Genomic DNA, 19,771 nt, shown 5'->3' with positions numbered 1-19,771 from the left:
TTTAGGCTGGTTCTCTTTAAAATGAAGACATTTAGATATTTATCTTATCTGCATTCTGAGAACTTTCAGGGTAATCACCATTACCTACGCCCCACCCCAAAGCAAAAAGAACACACCTGTTTGTGTCTTACTGGTGAAACAGTTGTGCCCTATCAAGAAATGAAACTAAATTAGTACTAGAGCCTCCTAGCATTCTTGTTTAAAAGTCGTCAACTTCTCAGTGACTTAGGAGGCTGTCCATCCCAGGAGTATTTCAGTTTACAAAGAAGACCCATGGAATATGGATATTGTTTCACTTTGAGGAATTAGTTTCAACAGGGAAGATTTTAGGAACATGCATCTGGTCTTTTGTGGATGTGTGTAGAGCTGGGGGTTGGAGGGGAACTTAGGTTTCATTGCCTTCCTAAATTCTCACCTACTTTATGTTAGGCAGTTTGGTATATTATATCACACTGAATTCTATTACCCTATGAAAAGCACATTTATTTCACAGATCAACAAACGAAAACTCAGGTAAGTCAGATGCCTTGTCTAAGATCACCTGAGGGAGAAGGGCAAAGCTAAGATGTTCTTCCAAAGCATGGTTCTCTCTGTGATCCGTGAAGGCTAACAGTCAAATATAACAAAAACCAAAGGACGCTGTTTAGGAGCAAGGTCAGCCCCACATAAATATGGTGGAAGGCTCCTTAACTGAGGGTCCTTTAAGTTCTTGGAAAACTGTTCTCCCCACCCCTAGCTTATGTCTCTATGAACCTTCCCCATGGAGGATAGACACACTCTTTCCACTCACCTGCCACTTCCCCTACTGTGGATTCTCAATCATTTGCTCACTCCCTATTTTCTCCCTTGACTCCAGCCCCAGTCTCACCATTGGTTGGGAAAGCTAGGAAGCTCCGCCTTTGAGTAGCTTGGGACTATATAAGACCTACCCCTGAGCGAAAAGACGTGGCAAGGCAGCTCATCTCAGGTAGGCTCAGAGAGTGTACAAATCGTGACTCAGGGGTGGCCTTGAGCAGTAGCCCATGCTACCTTTTGCCGGGTCCTTTTGCCATTTTCCGTGCCCTTAGGACCGTCCCGGGGGGGTCAGTGCCAGCATTTGTTTTGTCAGTTCAGACACCAGGAAATGCAGTGGGAAATGAGTGAGGCAGATGATTGCAGCTGCTTGAAAGTCCTCCAGGTGTGGAGGAGCCATGGGAGCCATGTTGAATCCAGGGATGAGAAAGGGCTTGTGGAAAAAAATGTCAGGTGGGCGTGAGGGGTTGACTACCATTCACTCCCACCTCTTTTCTTCACCCACCCTTGAAAATGTCCTTGATAGAAATAGGTGTAAGTCGCATTTTAATGACCCAACTTCTCTCCAGGACTCAAAAGTATTAGAGAATTAATCGATATTGCATTACTATGGTTTAAATGGCCAAAAGAGATGTAAACCATATTTTTAAAAATTGGTTTCTCATCCTCAGTTGGCATAGCTTGTGGAGACCACTGCAGACACCATTGTAAAGTTCAGTCAAGTTATAGTGGGGGTGGGGCATGAAGCATATCAGGTAACCTTACTAGTATCCACCTCTGGCCTCTTGCTTGGTCTAGAAGTAAGGAGAGGTCCGTGTAGCCCGGGCTGGTGTGTGCGTGTGTCTGTCTGTGTGTTGGGGGTGGGGGTGCCTCATTTGTCCTCTACTAACCAAACCTACATTTCCTCAGCAGGTTCTCTAGATCTCTGTTTGCCCTGAAAGGTCATGAAAAAATCGCTTTTTAATTTCTGTCTCCCAGGCATTCTGTCTCGACTCTTATTTCCTTTCTCTGATGCCCATAATCTGCCTCTTCCCCAGCCCTCAAAGAGGTACTTTGATCTATTTTCCTACTGGCTACTTAAGGGCAATTCCTACAGGGTGGCTGTTAAAAGAGAAAAACTCTTGCTTTAGGAGGAAGAACCAAGTTGTCCCCGAGTCTCTAAGAGCAAAATCTCCCCAGCATCACACCCAGGATCAGGAGCCTTAAGTGCCAACCTCTATTCCCTTTTTCTTTATCCCTCCCGTGAAAAGTATGTTTTGAGATATGTTGGAACAGTAATGGTGCTATGGGGATCCTAAGTGGGAGAATTTTTCTCAGGCCTTTTGGGTGGTCCCATGATTCCTGAAACCTGGGCGTGGAGGGGCAGTAATGTTCGGGAAGATGGAGTGGGCTGGTTGTCTCAAGAGCCCCTCTTTCCTGGGTCCAAAGTACAGGACACATGGGGTGCAGTGACTGAGAGCCCCGCGCACACGCCCCCTTCTACGTGTGTTTCCCTGCCCACGTCGTCACGTGATCAGGGAGGCGGGGCGAGCGGCGCTCGCTGGGCTGTGGTAGCCTTGCTACCGACCAGGAGATGCCTGCTCCCGCCGCGCTGGATCCTAGAAAGGCATGCACAGGTTTGCTGGCTGTAAGATGGATGTGCGTGGACTTGTGTCACCCATACCCATCATGGAATTACTCTAAGGGGTTTCCTATGCTCTGGTGCAAGGAGGTGCGGTGGGACCCTGGTTGCAGCAAGAAGTGTTTATAATCCAAAGGAGATTTTCTCAGTCACCTGTAGCCTGACCAAAGGTTCTTAAGTGTGCCTTCAAACTTCAAAATTAACCCTTCAAATATAGCTTCTGGTGGGGGAAAAAAGTTTTTGTTTTTTTTTTTTAACTTGTGAGATGGAGAGAAAGTATAAACACATTTTTTTTTCAATAGTGCCCCCAAAGCACTGCTTAAACAGTCCTTCCTCAATCAAGGCAACCAAATGAAACCCAGCTGATGCCAGAATGCAGTTCCGGCTGGTTATCCTGAGTTTAGACCCCTGTCCGCGTTTATTTAAAGAGAAATTAGATCCAGGCGTTTATGTTTGGATCCTAGGATAGTTCTCCTTTTGGGGTTTGCTCTTGGCCTTCTCCTTCCTCCCCCCAAATGTCATTCACCTTTGTAACCCATTCTTGTACATTTCAGCAGTGTTAATTTAACAGGAAAAGAGGTTGCTGAGCCAGGAGAGAGCTCCTTGTGTAAAAAAGCAGCATGTGTGTTATCAAAACATGTGGATTATCGAAAATAAATTCACAGGTTAAAAGTTGGACCACATGTTCTATCTGAAATCTCTTGTTTGAGAGAAGAGAGAAGTGTATAAATTATCCCATAAATGATATAGGAAAATGTATCTTGAAAAGAGGGAAGAAACTTCTGATTTCCTTAGTTAAAAGTCAGAAAGGAGCTGCCAGGTATTGGGAACAGCTGTTACTGTGAGCCTTTTCTCTTGTTACTATCCTGGTTTTTTCTCAGGAGTGTGAATCCACCTGCTCTAGAGTTTTGTTTTATTGATTGATTTTTTTTTTTTTTTTTAAGATTTTTTATGTTGGTGGGCAGGGGAAGGGGGCAGTTTATGTTTGAGACAATCAGTAGACTACCAGGGACCTTAATGAAAATTTTGAATCCCACTGAATTAAGGAAAGACTAGTGCTTTAAATAATGTTTTCTTAGAGAAGATATATTGGTGTATGAAACGATGTACAATTCGGTGTAAGTGGCATTCGGGTATTTGAACTGGTTCCAAATTGTCATTGGTTGGTAAATAATCTCAATAGGCTATATCCAAACTATATCATGTTTGACAGAGTTTAAAAATTATGTATAAACCTGGCCCCACATCGGTGGGGCACTTTAGTAATAAGGCACGAATGTACTTTAATCAGTCATGGATATGAGCTCGACATTTCAAAGACTTAAACAGAGCTAGTTCTTGACCTCTTCTGCTTCTAAGAACCGATCAGTTAGTAGATGGCTGGGTTTGGAAGAGCTAATGTCCTTTTGATAGTAAACTCCTTGTCCAGGATATTCTGGAGTCTGCATTTCATCTGAAGTGATTTTTAAAGATAAAACTTCTCTTGCATTGACAAAACTAGGCACAACCATGGAAGAACTGGAAAGGCTCAGCAAAGAAATTGAATCCGTCAAGACTGAGGTTGAAGAAAAGCAGAAGAGCCTCTCCAAGCTTGCTTTAACACATGAAGAGCCATCGCAAAGTCACATGACCTCCTTCAGGAATACAAATATGAGGCAAGATTTTCTTGAAAATCTCCCGCTTCCAAAGGAAGAGTGGCACGAGCCATCAAAGAATGAAGAGAGTCAGGCCAGAAAGTATGTACTGGACCACAAATGTCCAGCAACTGATCTTGAATATGATCCCTTGCTGAATTATTCTGCAGAGCTGCTTGGGGCATCGAAAGCGACACAGTCTGAGCCTGACGAACAGCAAGTCTGCCGCTTGAAAAAATCTGTGGATGAGAATTGCCACATGTCCCAGGAGAGCCAAAGGCCTCATGTTTCACCAATAAGAATTACAATAAATCTTCAAGAATCTGATGAAGATGACCTTGTAATAGATGTACCTCCAATCATGCCTACTTCTAAGAAACCTAAACCATTGAGAGGCTTCAAATATCAGAATATGGATGAAAGGGTACCTATAATGTCCCCAGAGGAGAGGAGTCTTCAAATTACTGGCACAGAAGAGGAAAAAATCGATAAAACCCAACTAACCACACAAGTAGATGATGACGGTAACAAATCAGAACCACCAGAATCGCTCACGCATAGCTCACTAGATATTAAAAGTAACGTAAACTTGAATCGTGCTAAAAACCACCTCCCTAAGATGGGAAGCTGTGGTGGTGGGAAAAACTATGTCTGTATTTCCAGAGAGAGCATACCTCATGCACCTCTCAGTGACAAAGAAAAACAGAACAGAATGCATAATGAAAGGTATCCACATCACAAAAAATATGTAAAAACAAGTGACAGTCCTCACAGTGAAGAAACTGAAGGTTGGTATTCAAGCCGGCCCCAGGTCTCTCCCGCAGGTGAGCGTGCAGAAGGCGAAGTGTTGGAAAGACCAGACAATAGTCAGGAACTCACTACTTTTGAGGACTGCAAGGTAGTCGAATTTGATTTTGGTAAGGAACCTACTGAGGAGGACACTCCCTCTCATTCCGGTGACACTAGGAAGGAATGCCTTCGAATTTTCACAGAGTTCACAGAAAGTGAAGCTTGTAAGGGAGAGACTACTAAACAGGTCAGTCCGTTTTTTCTTTTAAATCCTTTTCCTAAATTTGAAGGCATTTCCCTTAAACGCATACTCTATTCTGCCCTCTGTAGAAATAGAAATTATATAATGGGCGTATCTAATATATACGCTCTAATACTTGGGGCTAATAACTATTAGAGCAACAAGGTGAAAACCTTGACAATTGGCTGGCTATAGTGTTGTGTAGACTCAACAGCCTGCAGAAGCCACGGTATTACATGGTTACAGTTGATTTCCCAGCTTAGAGGAATCCTCTGTAGTCGTGTATGCATGTCAAATTATTCAAGTTACGTTTTGTGTGAATTAGTGCTTAATAAGTTGCCTAGTATTTTATAGCTTGGATTCCTGTGGCTCTTCAGGAAACGTGCTAAATATGCCTGTACTCTGCTGAAATTGGGTAATTCTTATCTTTTTCCCACTAGGCTTCAGGAAAGCAAACGGGATTAGATAAGTTGTATTATCAAAACCTTTCTGGACCCAAAAAGAGAATTGCACACATTGCCAAGTTCAATGTGAGTTCCTTAGCTCCTGTCTTATGGGGCACGTTATTTTATAAAATGCATGCCTTGTCATTTTGAGCCTTAAGTATATTCCAATACTTAGTGTCTTGTTAGCCACCTGGGGGCACAAGTGTACACTCAGTAACTTGATCTCTGTTTGTAAGCGTTTTCCACATTATTCACTTTTTCCCCCATTATCTAACATTTTCATGAAAAGCAGGGATGTTGTTATCGCATAGACTTCTAACCAAAATTACTATGGTTGATCTTCAGTATTTCCAGATTCTGCATTTGCAAATTTTCCTCTTCACTGAAGTTAATTTGTAACCTTAAAATCAAGACTCGTGTTTTGGGGGACCTTTGTAGGCCTGTGTCATGGCAAAAAAATTACCTCCCACACACATTCCCAGCTAAGGCTGAACAAGGCAATACTGCCTTCTTGTTTTAGCTCTCATACTGTTAACATATGTCCTTTTCTCAATCTATTTAGTGCTGCGTTCTTTGCATGTTTGTGTTGTTTGTTGGTAATTTTGCTATTTAAAATGGCCCCCAAATATAGGGTCATCCAGTGTTCCTAAGAGCAAGAAGGCTGCCTTACAGAGATGTGTTACATAAGCTTTTTATAGGCATAAGTTACAGTGCTATTGACTATGAATTCAATGCTCATGAACCAGCAATATGTACTAACTAAGGTGTCTTTAAACAGAAACACACAGAAAGCAAGGTTAGGTTATTGATTGGTTGGCAAAAGTGTGATCAGAGACTCACCTGAACCTGACTCTGTATATGCCCTAGGAGCAACGGTTCAGTATTCACTAACTCATTGTTTGTGGGACTCTATAGAACAGAAGTGTGGTGAATAAGGGGAATCGACTGTAGATTCTCAAAATGGTGTAAATCTCTTGTAACATGGTAAATGCTGGCATGTAAAGAAGTTAAAAGGCACTGGTGTAAGTAGTACTCCTTTAACACTTCTGTGTTAAAAAGTGCCATTTAACAAGCTTTATTTCTCTGCTCAATTCTCTATATTATTTGCACTTGGCAGACACTGACAACAGAATGTTCTGCATGACATCAAAAGAGTTTATGCTCCCAAGTCACAAATAAGAACTTGGATTCTAGTTCTTTGTTGACGTTAGATGTCCTTGGGCAAGTTATTTAATTTATCAGAGCTTTATTTTCTTTATCTGTGAAATGGTGATATTGAGTATCCAAGGGTCAGATATATAGGTACTTACGAAAATCATTTCTTTCCCCTTCTCTTAGGAAAAAATTTTTGGAAACATTATTTTCCTTTATTGGCAAATGATGTTTATAGTTTTATAAACATATACTTTTATTGGCAAAAGTGTTTATAGTTTTCATTTTACTTTGCTATGTAACTCCCCCCCCATTCTTCTATTTAAGTATTTGTTGGTTTTATCAGTGATTCCCCCCCCCCCTTAAAATAAATTCTCAAAAATAGTAAGCAACAGGACAAAAGAAGATAGTTTTAACATTTTAAAAGTATATCGCCATAGTGCCTTCCAGAAGGATTGTGACAGCGTACAGTCCTATGTGGTGTCTGAGTTCCCTTCCCACAAACCTTGACCAAAAATGGGTATTAAATATTTTTAAAAACCTTGTCAATCTGGGTGAAATTTTATTTCCTTGTTTTGTAGGACATTTCCTACAAATGTAGGACATTTTATAGGACATTTGTTACTAATCAAGCTAAACTTTCTGGTGTTCCATTCTCTTCTTTTTTTATTATTTTTTTTAATGCTTATTTTTGAGAAAGAGCGTGAGCAGAGAGAGGGGCAGAGAGAGAGGGAGACACAGAATCTGAAGCAGGCTCCAGGCTCTGAGCTGTCAGTGCAGAGCAGGATGCAGGGCTCGAACTTAAGAACTGTGAGATCATGACCTGAGCCAAAGTCAGACACTTAACTGACTGAGCCACCCAGGCACGCCTTCATGCTCTTATTGTAATGAATGTTGCTGTAGAGAAGTCTGATGCTAGCCTGCTGTTTCTCCCTTTATGAGTCACCTGATACTTAAGCCTGGTTACCTAAAGAATTCTTTCCTTAACTTCAAATTCTAGTCACTTTGGTCAGATATGTCTTGTTAGCAGTTTGATTAACACTTTTACCTTCATACAAAGTGAAGTGTCATTTTCATATGAGAATTAATGTCTCTCAGTTCACAAAAGTTTTACTAAATTAAATGCTTCAAAGGTTCAGTTTTATCTCTGCATATTTCTGGGGATACTCCACTTATGTGTGTGTTGTATCACATGGGGTATTATAAATGTAGTCCATTCCACAAGCCTTTGTGCAAAAAGAGATAGTGAAATGATCAGTCTTTTTAAAACTTCTTAAAATCATTCTTCCGTTTTGTGTTGATGCTGTATAGGTTCCAACCAGTAAAGACATCCTTAGCCCATTCAGGGAGCCAGTGGCACCACTGATGAGTCGCCCTGGCATCCTTCGTGCCCAGCAACAGGCAGCACAGATCACGGCTGACATAAAGAGTGGGCAGGCTTTTGTTGCTGCCACTTCAGAACAAAAGAAAACTACATTTGCATGTCCAGTCTCTCAGACCCAAAGGAGAGTCTCAGGAGGTATGAGAAAATCACTTAGTCAAGAAATGGGATTTTACCTTATTTTAAAAAGCATTTCCTATGAAATCCATATATTACCAATTATAGCTGAGTCACTCACATGGAACTTTATGTGAAAAATATGATTAGCATGATATTTATATAATGTATGCTGTTTGTCCCTAAATGCTAAGCTATAGATGGTAATACCTTATAAGCATTTCTACATAAAGTGAATTGCTTTATAAATTATCTAAATTTGTTCTTATAGATGATACTGGGGTTAGCTATTGGGAATTTTTTGTGTTTACATTTTGTTTCAAGAAAAAAAATAGAGTCTGTATAGGAAGTATTATGAAACCTTGAATTGATAATTAAACTCTAATCATCTGAGGCTAATGTCATTAACTCTTACCTTTTTTTTTCTTTCTTTCTTTTTCTTTTTCTTTTTCTTTTTTTTTTTTTTTTTTTGTCATTGAAACATCTCAGAAAATTCACTTACATCAAACAAGCTTCATCAGGATGTATTTGTATCAAGGGAAAAGCCAAATGCAAAACCAAGCAGATCACACATTCCTGTGAAAAGTGTTGCTGCTTTTCCTGTAAAGGTATTATAAACTAGGTCTGAAGGCCAGAATTTTAGTGCTAATAATCAACTTATCTGTCTACATATAGAGGTCCCGGGAGATTGAATATATATATATATATATATATATATATATATATATATATATAATTATATTTTATATAAAAATATTTTTATATAAAATTATATTTTATATTAACAAAATATACATATTTTTTTTTCCTGGAGATCCCTCCTTCAGATACATGGCAGACACCAGAGAGAAATTTCAGCCTTTTCTAGTTACTGTCAGATAGTTATTGTCATTTTATGATGGGATTTGTGTCTGTGTGTCCACATTGAGCTATGTTGTTCATCCTGTTCCTGGAAATATTAGGCATATTTTAGACGTAAAACTTCAGTGGCTCTGATTAAGACTCCTCAACTTTTTTTCAAAGGAAAGTTTCACGTTGGAATATACCTTTCAAGAGACATCCAGTGAGGGGTGTATATGTGTGTGTGTATGTGAAAGAGAGAGAGGCAGGTGGACCTTTCATAAATTATGCCATCAGTGATGGCAGTCCCTCCTTAGTAATTTTTCTCCTATTTGTGGCAATTACTTTTTTTTTTCTGTTTACTAAGTATTCTTCAGCAGAAAACTACCTGTCACTTTTAAGGATTTCTCCCTCCTGAAACATCTTTGTGCTTCAAGGGAACAACTACAGGAAAGTGTAACTTTTTTTTTACCACCCCCCCCAAAAGTGAGACAGATTTACTGATTGTACAGTTCTCAAAGTATCAATAAGTTCTTCTAAAGGAATGCTAACATTATTTATAGCTGGGATATTACTGACAATATTGAGTATGTATAAATCTTTGATAACTTTTATTTAAGTCTGAGCATTTTTCTTTGTGAAATGGTAACTGATGTTGGGAAATAAATTCTTCTTAAGAATGGTACGTGACAAACTTTCCTATTTGCTGAGAAGAGCACACCAGAGCTCTAAGATTCTGGCTGTGGAGAGTAGAGAGATGATTTGAGTAATCAGGTCAGCTAGAATGGGGTACTCACAGGTAGCTTCACTGTTTCCACATCCTCATGGCTCCCTTTTGTGAGTGTAGGTAACGTTATGCCTTATATTTATTCTATTTTTTAAATGTTTCTTTTTGAGAGAGAGAGAGAGAGAGAGAGCACATGTGTGCAAGCAGGAGAGGGACAGAGAGTGTGAGGGAATGAGAGAATCCCAAGCAGGCTCCTCACTGTGCAGATCCCGATGCAGGACTTGATCTCAGGAACCACGAGACTGAGTCACCCAGGCGCCTTCCTATTTACTTTATTTTTAATGAATTTATAACTTTAAATTAGTTTTGAATTTAATTGATAGAGAACTTACCTGAGATAGTTGTACTTGTTTCCTACACATAGTAGGAATTTTAAACAGAAACATGTGTTTTTCTTTTCGCTAATCAACAACTCTGTTTAACAAGATGCCGAAATACAAAGTGGCTCATCGGAAGCGGGCTTTAGTCACATCAGAATCCTCTGTCAAAGTCCCTGAGGAAGTAAGACAACGCTATGTCAACCTCTTCGTTGAGAAGTACTTGACAGTTTATAAAACAGAGGATGAGGCTGTTAACAAGGTCAGTATATCTGAAGACACACACTTCAAGAGTATTATATTGAAAAAAAAAAAACAAACCTCAAGAAACAACTTTATTATTTTTCTCTTCCCCTTTTTCGAAACCAGGCTGTGGGACTGGTTCCTGGAGGATCTTTTTGCTATCCTTAAGTTGTAAAGAGTACCCTGGTTACTCTAGTGACAAAAACTGTCTTAGTCCTATAATTTTCTTTTTTTTTAATTTTAATTTTTTATTTCTGGGGGGGCGGGGCTCAAGTGAGTGAGGGGCAGAAAGACAGGAAGAGAGAGAATCCCACAAGGGGCAGAGAGAGAGGGTGAGAGAGAGAAGCAGGGTTCACCTGAAGTGGACCTTGAACTCATGAACCCTGAGATCCTGACCTGAGCCTAAGTTGGTGCTTAACCGACTAAGCCACTCAGGCGCCCACTTGTCAAGGCCAATAGTATATTAATCTGAGCAGTGTCTCCCCTCCTTTATATGAAGCATATACTGTCAAGTGAGCCATAGTCCCCACTACTCCCTATTACATACCACTATTTATGCTCATTTATGGGCCAGATCTGGTCTCTTGGAGGCACTTGTCTTTGCAAATCTACTCAAAGCCTTTTTTTTTTCCAAAATGAAACCTTACAAATCAGGAGCAATAACCATAGCTCCTGTCCCCATGCATATCTTCAAAAGCCTTTGTGGACTCTGGGAGTAATAAGGAGTCAGGGAATTATGGCTCATACACACAATAAGTGCAATCTAAAGGGGAAAGACACTACTCAGCTCCATCTGATAATTGCAGTTTGGCAATTCAAGGTCAATATTTACAGATTTCTAGTCCTCGAAGACTTTTTACGTTAAAGTATTTTAATATTTTAAATATTAAAATTTTTAATATTTTAAATACTGTTAGACAAACACACATCTGAACACTAGATTTGGGCTTGGTTGAGGCTAATTCCCACTTCTCTGGGAGGTTATGAAAAGGACCATGAGTGAAAGCAACGAGAGGCAAATCTTACCCCAATTGTGAGGAAGATCTTTATAACTGACACCTCTGCCCATAAAATTGCTGTTTCTTAGTAATGAGCTGCCAGTTGCTAGAAACATTGGGGATATAAGTGAAGTTGTCATCATAACAGATTCTTGTATTAAGAGCGAGGAAGGACTCAGAAGATTCTCTTTATTAACAGTTTTATTGAGATATACTTCACATACCCTATTAATTCACCCATTTTTGTGTACACTGGAGTGACTTTGAGTATATATACTCAAATCAACCACTTGTGCAATCACTACAATTAATCTTAACACAATTCCATCACCCCAAAGAGATCGTCTGTTACCGTTCATCTGTCACTCCCCTAGCCCTCCGTATCTCCTAGCCTTGGGCAGCCACTCACTTAACTTCTCTGTAATTTGCTCTTCTGGACATTTCTAGAATAAGGAATCTGATAATAAGGGATTTTGTTGTGACCAGCTTAATGTTTTCACTTAGAATACTGTTTTCAAGGGTCATCCATACTGTAGTATGCATCATTACTTAATTTCCTCTTGCCAAATAAGACTGGTTTATGGATATGCACACCTGTTCATCAGTTGATGGACATTTGGGCGATTTCCATTTATTGGTTATTAATGAACATTTGTACATAAATGGACATTGTAAGATTTTGTGTCAACAGATGATGATGTTTCTCTTGAGCATATAATTGGGTTGAATGACAATTCTATATTTAACTTTTTGAGGAAATACCAAACCGTTTTCCAGAGGAGCTACACTGTTGTATATGCCCATCAGTGATGTGAACAGTTCTAGTTTCTTCACATCCACGCTAGTGCTTGTTACCTGTATTTTGTGGAGCCAACTTATTGGGCATGAAATGGTATCTGATTGTGATTTTGATTTTGATTTCCCTAATGCCTAATGATGTTGAACATATTTTTCTGTGCTTTTTGGCCATTTGTATGTCTTCTTGGATATGTCTGTACACATGTGTTCAGTTCCTTTGCATATATTTTTAGTTGTCTTTTTATCAAGTTTTGAGAGTTCTATATATATTTTGGATACAAGTGTCTTAGTAGATACAGTATTTACAAATATTTTTTCTTTGAGTTGTATTCTTACTTTCTTGACTGGATCATTTGCATTACAAAAAGTTCTTCATTTTGATATATTCCAATTCATCTGTTTTTCTTTGTCACGTGTGATTTTGGTATCCTATATAAGAAACAAAGATTTATTACTACTTTATTTTTCTCAGAATTTTACAGTTTTAGTTACTACATTTAGGCATAGGATTCACTTTTTTAAATGATTTTTACATAAGGTATGAGGGAGGGGGTCCAAACATTCATTTGAATGTGGATATCCAATTGTCACAGCACCATTTGTTGAAAAGATTATTTTTTCGCCATTTAATTGTCTTGTCACCTTTGTCAAAAATCAGTTGATCATAAATACTAGATATAAATGAACATAAATTCTGGACTCATTTTATTACATTGATCTCTATTTCTATCCTATACCAGTATTACACAATCTTAATTACTATTGCTTTGTAGTAAGTATTGAAGTTGGAAACATGACTCCTCCATATTTGTTAAATTTTTAAAACTGTTTTGGGTCCCTGGCATTTCCATATAACTTTTAGGTTCAGCTTGTATTTCCTACAGAAATACTGGATTATAATTTTGATAGCAGTTGCTTTGAATCTCTAGATCAATTTGTGGAGGATTGTCATTTAACAATATTAAGTCTTGTGAACCATGAACATGGAATGTCTTGTGGGGTTTTTTTATCTTTTAATTCCTTTCAACAGTGTTTTGTAATTTTCAGACTATAAGTCTTTAACTTTTTTGTTAAATTTATTCCTAGATACTGTATTAACACTATTATAAATTGAATTATTTTTGTAATTTTATTTTCAGATTGTTCATAGCCAGTGTACAAAAATACAATTAATACTTTTTATCTTGTGTCTTGAACCCTTATATGCCTATTCTTTTTTTTTTTTTTTAGTTTATTTATTTGAGACAGAGAGAGAGAGAAAGAGAGCATGCACAAGTGGGAAAGGGACAGAGTGGGAGGGAGGGAGGGAGGGAGAGAGAGAGAGAGAGAGAGAGAGAAAGAGAGAAAGAGAGAAAGAATCCCAAACAGGCTACACACAGCGCAGAGCCCAATGAGGGGCTTGAACTCAAAAACCTTGATCATGACTTGAGCCAAAATCAAGAGCCAGACACTTAACTGACTGAGCCACCCAGGCACGCCCCTATTTATTAACTCTAATAGTTTTCAGTGAATTCCTTGGGATTTTCTTCAAAGAAGATGATATCAACTGCAGATAGACACAGTCTTACTCTTTCCTTTCCAATCTGTATATATTTTATTTTCTTGCTTGATTTCTGTAGCATAAATTTCCAGTAGAATATTGCGTGGAGGTGGTAAGAGGGGCATCCTTGTCTTGTTCCTTTCCCTAAGAGGAAAGCTTTCAGTCTTTCTCCGTTAAGTACAGTGGTTACTGTAGGTGGATTTTTAGTTGTTGTTTTTTTACATGTCCTTTATCAAGTTGAGGAAGTTCCCTTCTATTCCTAGTTTAAGTGTCTTATCATCTTGACTTTTCTTAAATACTTTTTTCTTATCTCTTGATGTCATACAGTTTTTGTCTATATTCAATTAATGTAGTATATTACATTGTTGTAGGTTTGTTTTTTTATTAATCTTAAACTCATGCATTTCTTGGATAAACACCCTTGGTCATGGTGTATAGTCTTTTTATGTTGCTGGACTCAGTGTGCTAGAATTTTTGTGTCAACGTTAATTAGGTCTACAGACACAAGTCTGTAATTTTTTTCTTAAATATTACTTTTCTCAGCATGAAGCCCAACATGGGGCTCGATCCCACAACCCTGGGATTATGACCTGAGCTGAAACCAAGACTTGGATGCTCAAGCAACTGAGCCACCCGGGTACCTCATTACTGTTATATTTATTGTGATAAAATATGCCTGACATAAAATTTCTCATTTTAACCATTTTGGGTGCACAATTCAGTGTTACTAAGTACCTTCACAATGTTGTTTAACCATCACTACTATCCATTTCCAGAGCTTTTTCTTCATCCCAAATAGAAACTCTGTACCTATTAAGGTAATGAATAACTTTTCATTCTTCTCTCCCCCCCCCAGCCCCAGGTAACCTCTATTTTAATTTCTGTCTCTGTGAATTTGCTTACTACAGGTACCTCATCTAAGTAGAGTCATGCAATATTTGTCCTTTTGTTTCTGGCTTCATTGACTTAGTGTAATGTTTCCATAGTTCATTCATGTTGTAGCACATATCAGAATTTCATTCTTTTTGGCAGCTGAATAATACTTTATTACTTGTGGTACCACATTTTCTTTATTCTAGTGATGGACATTGTAGCTTTCTTTGCTTGTAGTAACTTACTCTTTTTTTGGAGTCTCAGGGTTATATTGGCCTAATAGAATGAGATGTAAAATGTTCCCTTTTTTAATTTTTGGAAGATCTTATGAATGGTTACTATTCTTTTTTTTTTTAAATCTTCTTTAAATGTTTAGGGGAATTCATCAATGAGGTCTGGGCTTGTGGATATTTTTTTAATTACCAATTCATCTCATAGGTCTACTCTTGAGTCAATTTCATAAGGTTTTATCTTTCTAAAATTTCACATGTCATCTAAATTTTATAATACATTGGTATATATTTGTTCATAGTATTTCTTTATCATTCTTTTTATTTCTGTGAATTGTGTGGTGATGCCTTCTCTTCCATTACTGATTTTAGTAATTTGAGTCTTATTTCTTTTTTCTTAACCTAGCCAAAGTTTTGTCAATGTTGTTGACCTTTTCAAAGAACCAACTTTTGCTTTTTTAGTTATCCCCATTTTAGAAAATTCTTCATTTCATTTATTTCTACTCATTATCATTTCTTTCCTGCTTTCTTTGGGTTTTGTTTACTATTAGAATTACAGTTTCTTAAGATGGAAGGCAAAGTTTTTAATTTCCATTTTATTTTTAGTAAAGCCATTTACAATAGGAATTATTCTCTAATCAAAAGGTTTGGTATGTTGTTTTTCCACTTAAATGCATCTCAATTTTTAAATCTCGTTTGTGATTTCTTCTTTGCCCCACTGTGTAATTTCCACACATTTGTGAATTTCCCAAATTTCCTGTTGTTGACTTATAATCTAATACCATTGTGATCAGAGAACATACTTTCTGTGATTTAAATCCTTTTAAATTTATTGAGCATTATTTTATGGCCTAACACATGATCTGTTCTGGAAAATGTTCTGTATCTGCTTGAGAGGCATTATATATTCTGCTATTTTTGCATAGAGTGTTCTATAGATGTCTTCTAGGTATAGTTGATTCATAGTGTTGTTGAAATATTTTATTTTCTTCACCATTTGACTTGTTTCCATTATTGAAGTATGGTATAGAGGTCTCCATTCTTCTTTTTTTTTTATTTTTTTTATTTTGACACTGGCTGAAAGAGAACTTTTTATTGCTTTATGTACAGAAAATTCAGCATCCATTTAGCCCAGCTGGGTGGCCATTTGTTTAACCTTTGCCTTTTCCAACTTGGCAATGCAAGCCAGACTTTGGACCCAGGACATTGCCTCCCCAGTGGGGGTGGATCTCATCATATCTGTCTTTTCAATTGGTCCTGATGGGTTCCACCTGCTTAACCAGACCTCCTTTGTCTTCTGACTTAACCTGTGTGAAGGTGACAGGGGTACAAGTCTTCCTGTGAACCAGACAACCCAGCCTGGCCTTCCCCTTGATAATGCACTAGTGTCCCATCTTAGGACACGTGTCAGGCAGGAAGACAACCAGCTCAATGGGATCCACATCATGTGCAATCACTACCAGCTGAGCCTTCTTTGTTCCACTAAGGTGGTAACAGTATTAACCCCAGTTCACAGGATGGGCAGCCTCTTAGTGGGGACATCCCCTTTGCCAGCAGCTTTCTTCTCAGCCTGGGCCAACAATCTCTGCTTCTTCTCTTGCTTTATCTCTAGTCTGTATTTGTGGGCCAGTTTAAGCAGTTGAGTAGCTTTTTGGTGGTCCAAGCCCTGGGTGAACTGGTTAATCACAGGTGGCACTTTTAAGCATTCATAGAGAATAACCCTTTGCTGCTGCAGCTGGATGTAGCAAGGCCATTTGACAAAGTGGGTGAGTCCGTTTTAGGCTGAATGTCCCGTCTGATGCCAAAATTCTTGGGCCTTTTCTCAAATGGGATTGACTAAATTCTTGGCCTCCTGCTTCTTCACAACAGCAGGCACCAGGCCGCCTTCCTCTCCTTGACATTCTTTCCTTTCAGCATCTTGGATGGTTGGAGAAGAGAGAAACTTTAGGTATCCATTCTTAATGTTGAATTGTTATTTGTCACTTGAGTTCTGTCAGCTGCTGCTTTCTGTATTTTGCTGCTCTGTTATTAAATGCATATTTGTTAATAATTGTTATGTCTCCCTGATGGATTGGCTCTTATCATTATGTCTTTGTCTCTAGTAACAACTTTTGTTTTAAAAATCTACTTTGTCTGATAGTAGCATAGCCACTTCACATATATTTTACTATTTACAAAGTACATCTTTTTTTCTCCTTTACTTTGAACCTGTTTGGTCTTTGTAAAGTGTCTATCTAGAGGTGCCTGGCTGGCTCAGTTGGTAGAACATGCAACTCTTGATCTTGGGGTTGTAAGTTTGAGCCCTGTGTGGGGTGCAGATATTACTTAAAGATCTAAAGTGTCTACCTTGTATACAGTGTAGAGTTACATATTTTTCATGATTCTTCCAGTCTCTTCCCTCAGTTGGAGTATTTAATCAATTAACATTTAATAAGTACTGACCAATAAAAAGATTTACATCATGTGTTTTGCTATTTTTCTATATGTCTTGTGTCTTTTTATTTTCTCTATAATTAGTGCTTTCTTTTGTGTTATATAGATATTTTCTAGTGTATCATTTAAATGCCCATGTCATTTCTTTGGCTATATTTTTTTAGTTACTGTCTTACTTTTTGCCTTTAGGATTACACTTACCATTTTAATTTAAAACAATCTAATTCAGATTAAAACTACCTTTATTTCAATAGCCTATAAAAATTTTGTTCCAGTATATGTTTCCTACCCTCTTCTTTATACCATTATTATTATATGGATTATAACATTATATAAGCCTATCAACACAATTTTGTAATTACTGCTCTATGCCATTGTTAAAACAGGAGAAAATGATTACATACGAACACATATATTCTTCAATATTTTCCTATAAAGTTATATTTACCAATATCAATTCTCATGTGAATTCAAATAACCATCTAGTGTATCTGTTGTGGACCCCCTAGAGTACTGATAAAAATTTTTACACTTTTCAGCTCCAGAATTCCTAAAAACTTTTTATTTTTAAAATTTCTCTTTACTCATGTTGTCCATGTGGTAAGACCCCATTTTCTTTGCTTCTTTAAACATAGTTTCTTTCATTTTTAAAACATATTTACAAAGTCTTTGTACTTAAAGTCCAAAATGTGGACTTTCTCAGGGGCATTTTCTCTTGGCTGGTTTTTATTCTGTATGAGGTACACTTTTTTGTTTCTTTACATAACTCATAATTTTTTTGTTACAGACTGTATGATTAAATAATAACTGGTTTCAGGTACATTTTTGTTTTGTTGCTAGGTTTTGGTTTTTCTTGTTGCTACTTATTTGTTTAGTGACTTTACTGAACTAATTTTGTAGATTCTGTATTCCTTTCAATGTACGGCCACTAAGTTCTCCAGTAGCATTGTTTTTTAAGTTCTTGCCTTTAATTTTTATTTTAAGGCCTTCTTCAAAAGGATCACCCTCTGTCAGCATAATCTACTTGTTAGCCAATGACTGGTTAGAAAATTTTCTTAAATGCCTTGTCTGTATGTTTTCCTTCCTTTGCCAGGGGGAATCTATGTGAGAAGAAGTGCCTTAAAACTTAAGTTGACAGCCAGCCTTAGCTTTCACGTCCTTGTTCCAGGGCTTCAAGAACAGCCACTAGTGACTGAGTAGGGCCTTACCTTTTCCCAGGTCTTTCCCGTGCCACCTTTTAAGCTCCAGGAATATGTCAGGACCTTTCAAAATTTTTTGTGGTCACCTAGGTCTCCAAAATGTTTTTTAGATTCCTGGCCAGGTTTGGGGCCCTTGGGTGGCTTAGTTGAGCTTCTGACTTCAGCTCAGGTCATGATCTCACAGTTGGTAAGTTCGAGCCCCACATTGCAGGCTCTGTGCTGACAGCTCAGAGCCTGGAGCCTGCTTTGGATTCTGGGTCTCCCCGTCTCTCTGCCCTTCCCCTGCTCTCTCTCTCTCTCTCTGTCAAAAAAATAAACGTTAAAAAAATTAAAAAATTAAAATTCCTGGCCAGGTCCCTGTTTGCCCAACAAGAAATCATAACCTTAGGTGGCTGTCATCTTGCCACCCAGTTGCTATTGTTTTAGTAGCACCCAGGCAATAGGGTCCCCCGCCCGCACCATGAGCTGAGTTCTGACTCAAATACCCACAACACCTTGAGAATAGATTTTCCAGGGAGCTGCTTATTCAGACAAAATATTGTCTGTGTTCTGGGGATGATGTTTTTAGTGTAGCTGTAAAAGAAGTCCGTCCTCTCTGTTGGCTACGAGGCTGCCAACTTTTTATCACTATGGCATTAAGCTGGCAGGTGGGAAGTGGGTAATGGGAAAACCCTCAAGCTAAAATGGACTCCATTGTCTTACCGAGGTTCAGTAGTTTCTCTTAGGTAATTCTCAGTTTGTTCTGTGGCTTTGGTTAATTTTCAGAGTTTTGAAATGGTTACTTTAGTTGTTTTGCCAGTATTTTAATTATTTTTATGGGAAGGTGAGTTCATGAACGTTCTTGTTCAGCCATTCCGGAAGTCTGTCTCCTCCAGGATTCTATACTGGTTGAAGAATAATGGCAACGCAAAGACAGACAAAAAAAGCAGCCTGTTACAGAGACATGTTATCCTTTATTATTTCAATTTGCTTTTCTTCTCTCCTCTCTCCAACCCCCCATGGCTTTCTCTCTGTGAAGTTTAGTGTAGTGAGAAGAATCTTTGGCGTTTGGTCACTCCTGGATTCATTTACTAGCTCTGCAACAGTAAGATATCTACTTTGTCTTGAGCCTCATACAGGTTAGTCATGATGGCACCCATTCTCACTGATTCACAATGAAGACTGAGAAAACATTTAATGACTATTCTACCAAACCTGCACATACTAGGTGCCCGATAAAGCATTAATACAATGTTATCATTATATTACCCTTACTGGTTTCTGTCATTTTTTATCCATTGTTTTCTTTTACTGACCTTTAGGATTTTCATGAATCCTAGCATAAAAATATTGATTACTGG

General features: G+C 38.2%; 1 protein-coding gene, 1 long non-coding RNA gene and 1 pseudogene across 2 annotated transcripts in view; 1 reads left to right on the top strand and 2 right to left on the bottom strand.

Moving 5' to 3' along the window:
* The first annotated feature begins 64 nt into the window (after window positions 1-64).
* Window positions 65-19,771, top strand: part of LOC132663373 (RNA exonuclease 1 homolog) — a 42,104-nt gene continuing 22,397 nt past the window's right edge. The window contains exons 1-5 of the mRNA XM_060609610.3: window positions 65-5,083; window positions 5,518-5,607; window positions 7,987-8,194; window positions 8,663-8,781; window positions 10,227-10,379. Coding sequence (XP_060465593.1) covers window positions 3,923-5,083; window positions 5,518-5,607; window positions 7,987-8,194; window positions 8,663-8,781; window positions 10,227-10,379 — 1,731 coding nt within the window. The 5' untranslated portion in view covers window positions 65-3,922. The remainder of the gene's footprint in view (window positions 5,084-5,517; window positions 5,608-7,986; window positions 8,195-8,662; window positions 8,782-10,226; window positions 10,380-19,771) is intronic.
* Window positions 8,712-19,466, bottom strand: LOC132663375 (uncharacterized). The gene is made up of 4 exons (XR_009603031.3): window positions 19,134-19,466; window positions 12,493-12,585; window positions 10,133-10,293; window positions 8,712-8,767 (listed from the first exon to the last, which is right to left on the bottom strand). It is a non-coding gene; the product is annotated as an uncharacterized LOC132663375 (long non-coding RNA).
* LOC132663374 (large ribosomal subunit protein eL8 pseudogene) lies at window positions 15,420-16,768 on the bottom strand (annotated as a pseudogene).

The sequence above is a fragment of the Panthera onca genome, chromosome D4 (assembly GCF_046562875.1).
Source record: "Panthera onca isolate mPanOnc1 chromosome D4, mPanOnc1 haplotype 2, whole genome shotgun sequence".
NCBI lineage: Eukaryota > Metazoa > Chordata > Mammalia > Carnivora > Felidae > Panthera > Panthera onca.
This window is presented reverse-complemented; position numbering and strand designations above follow the sequence as displayed.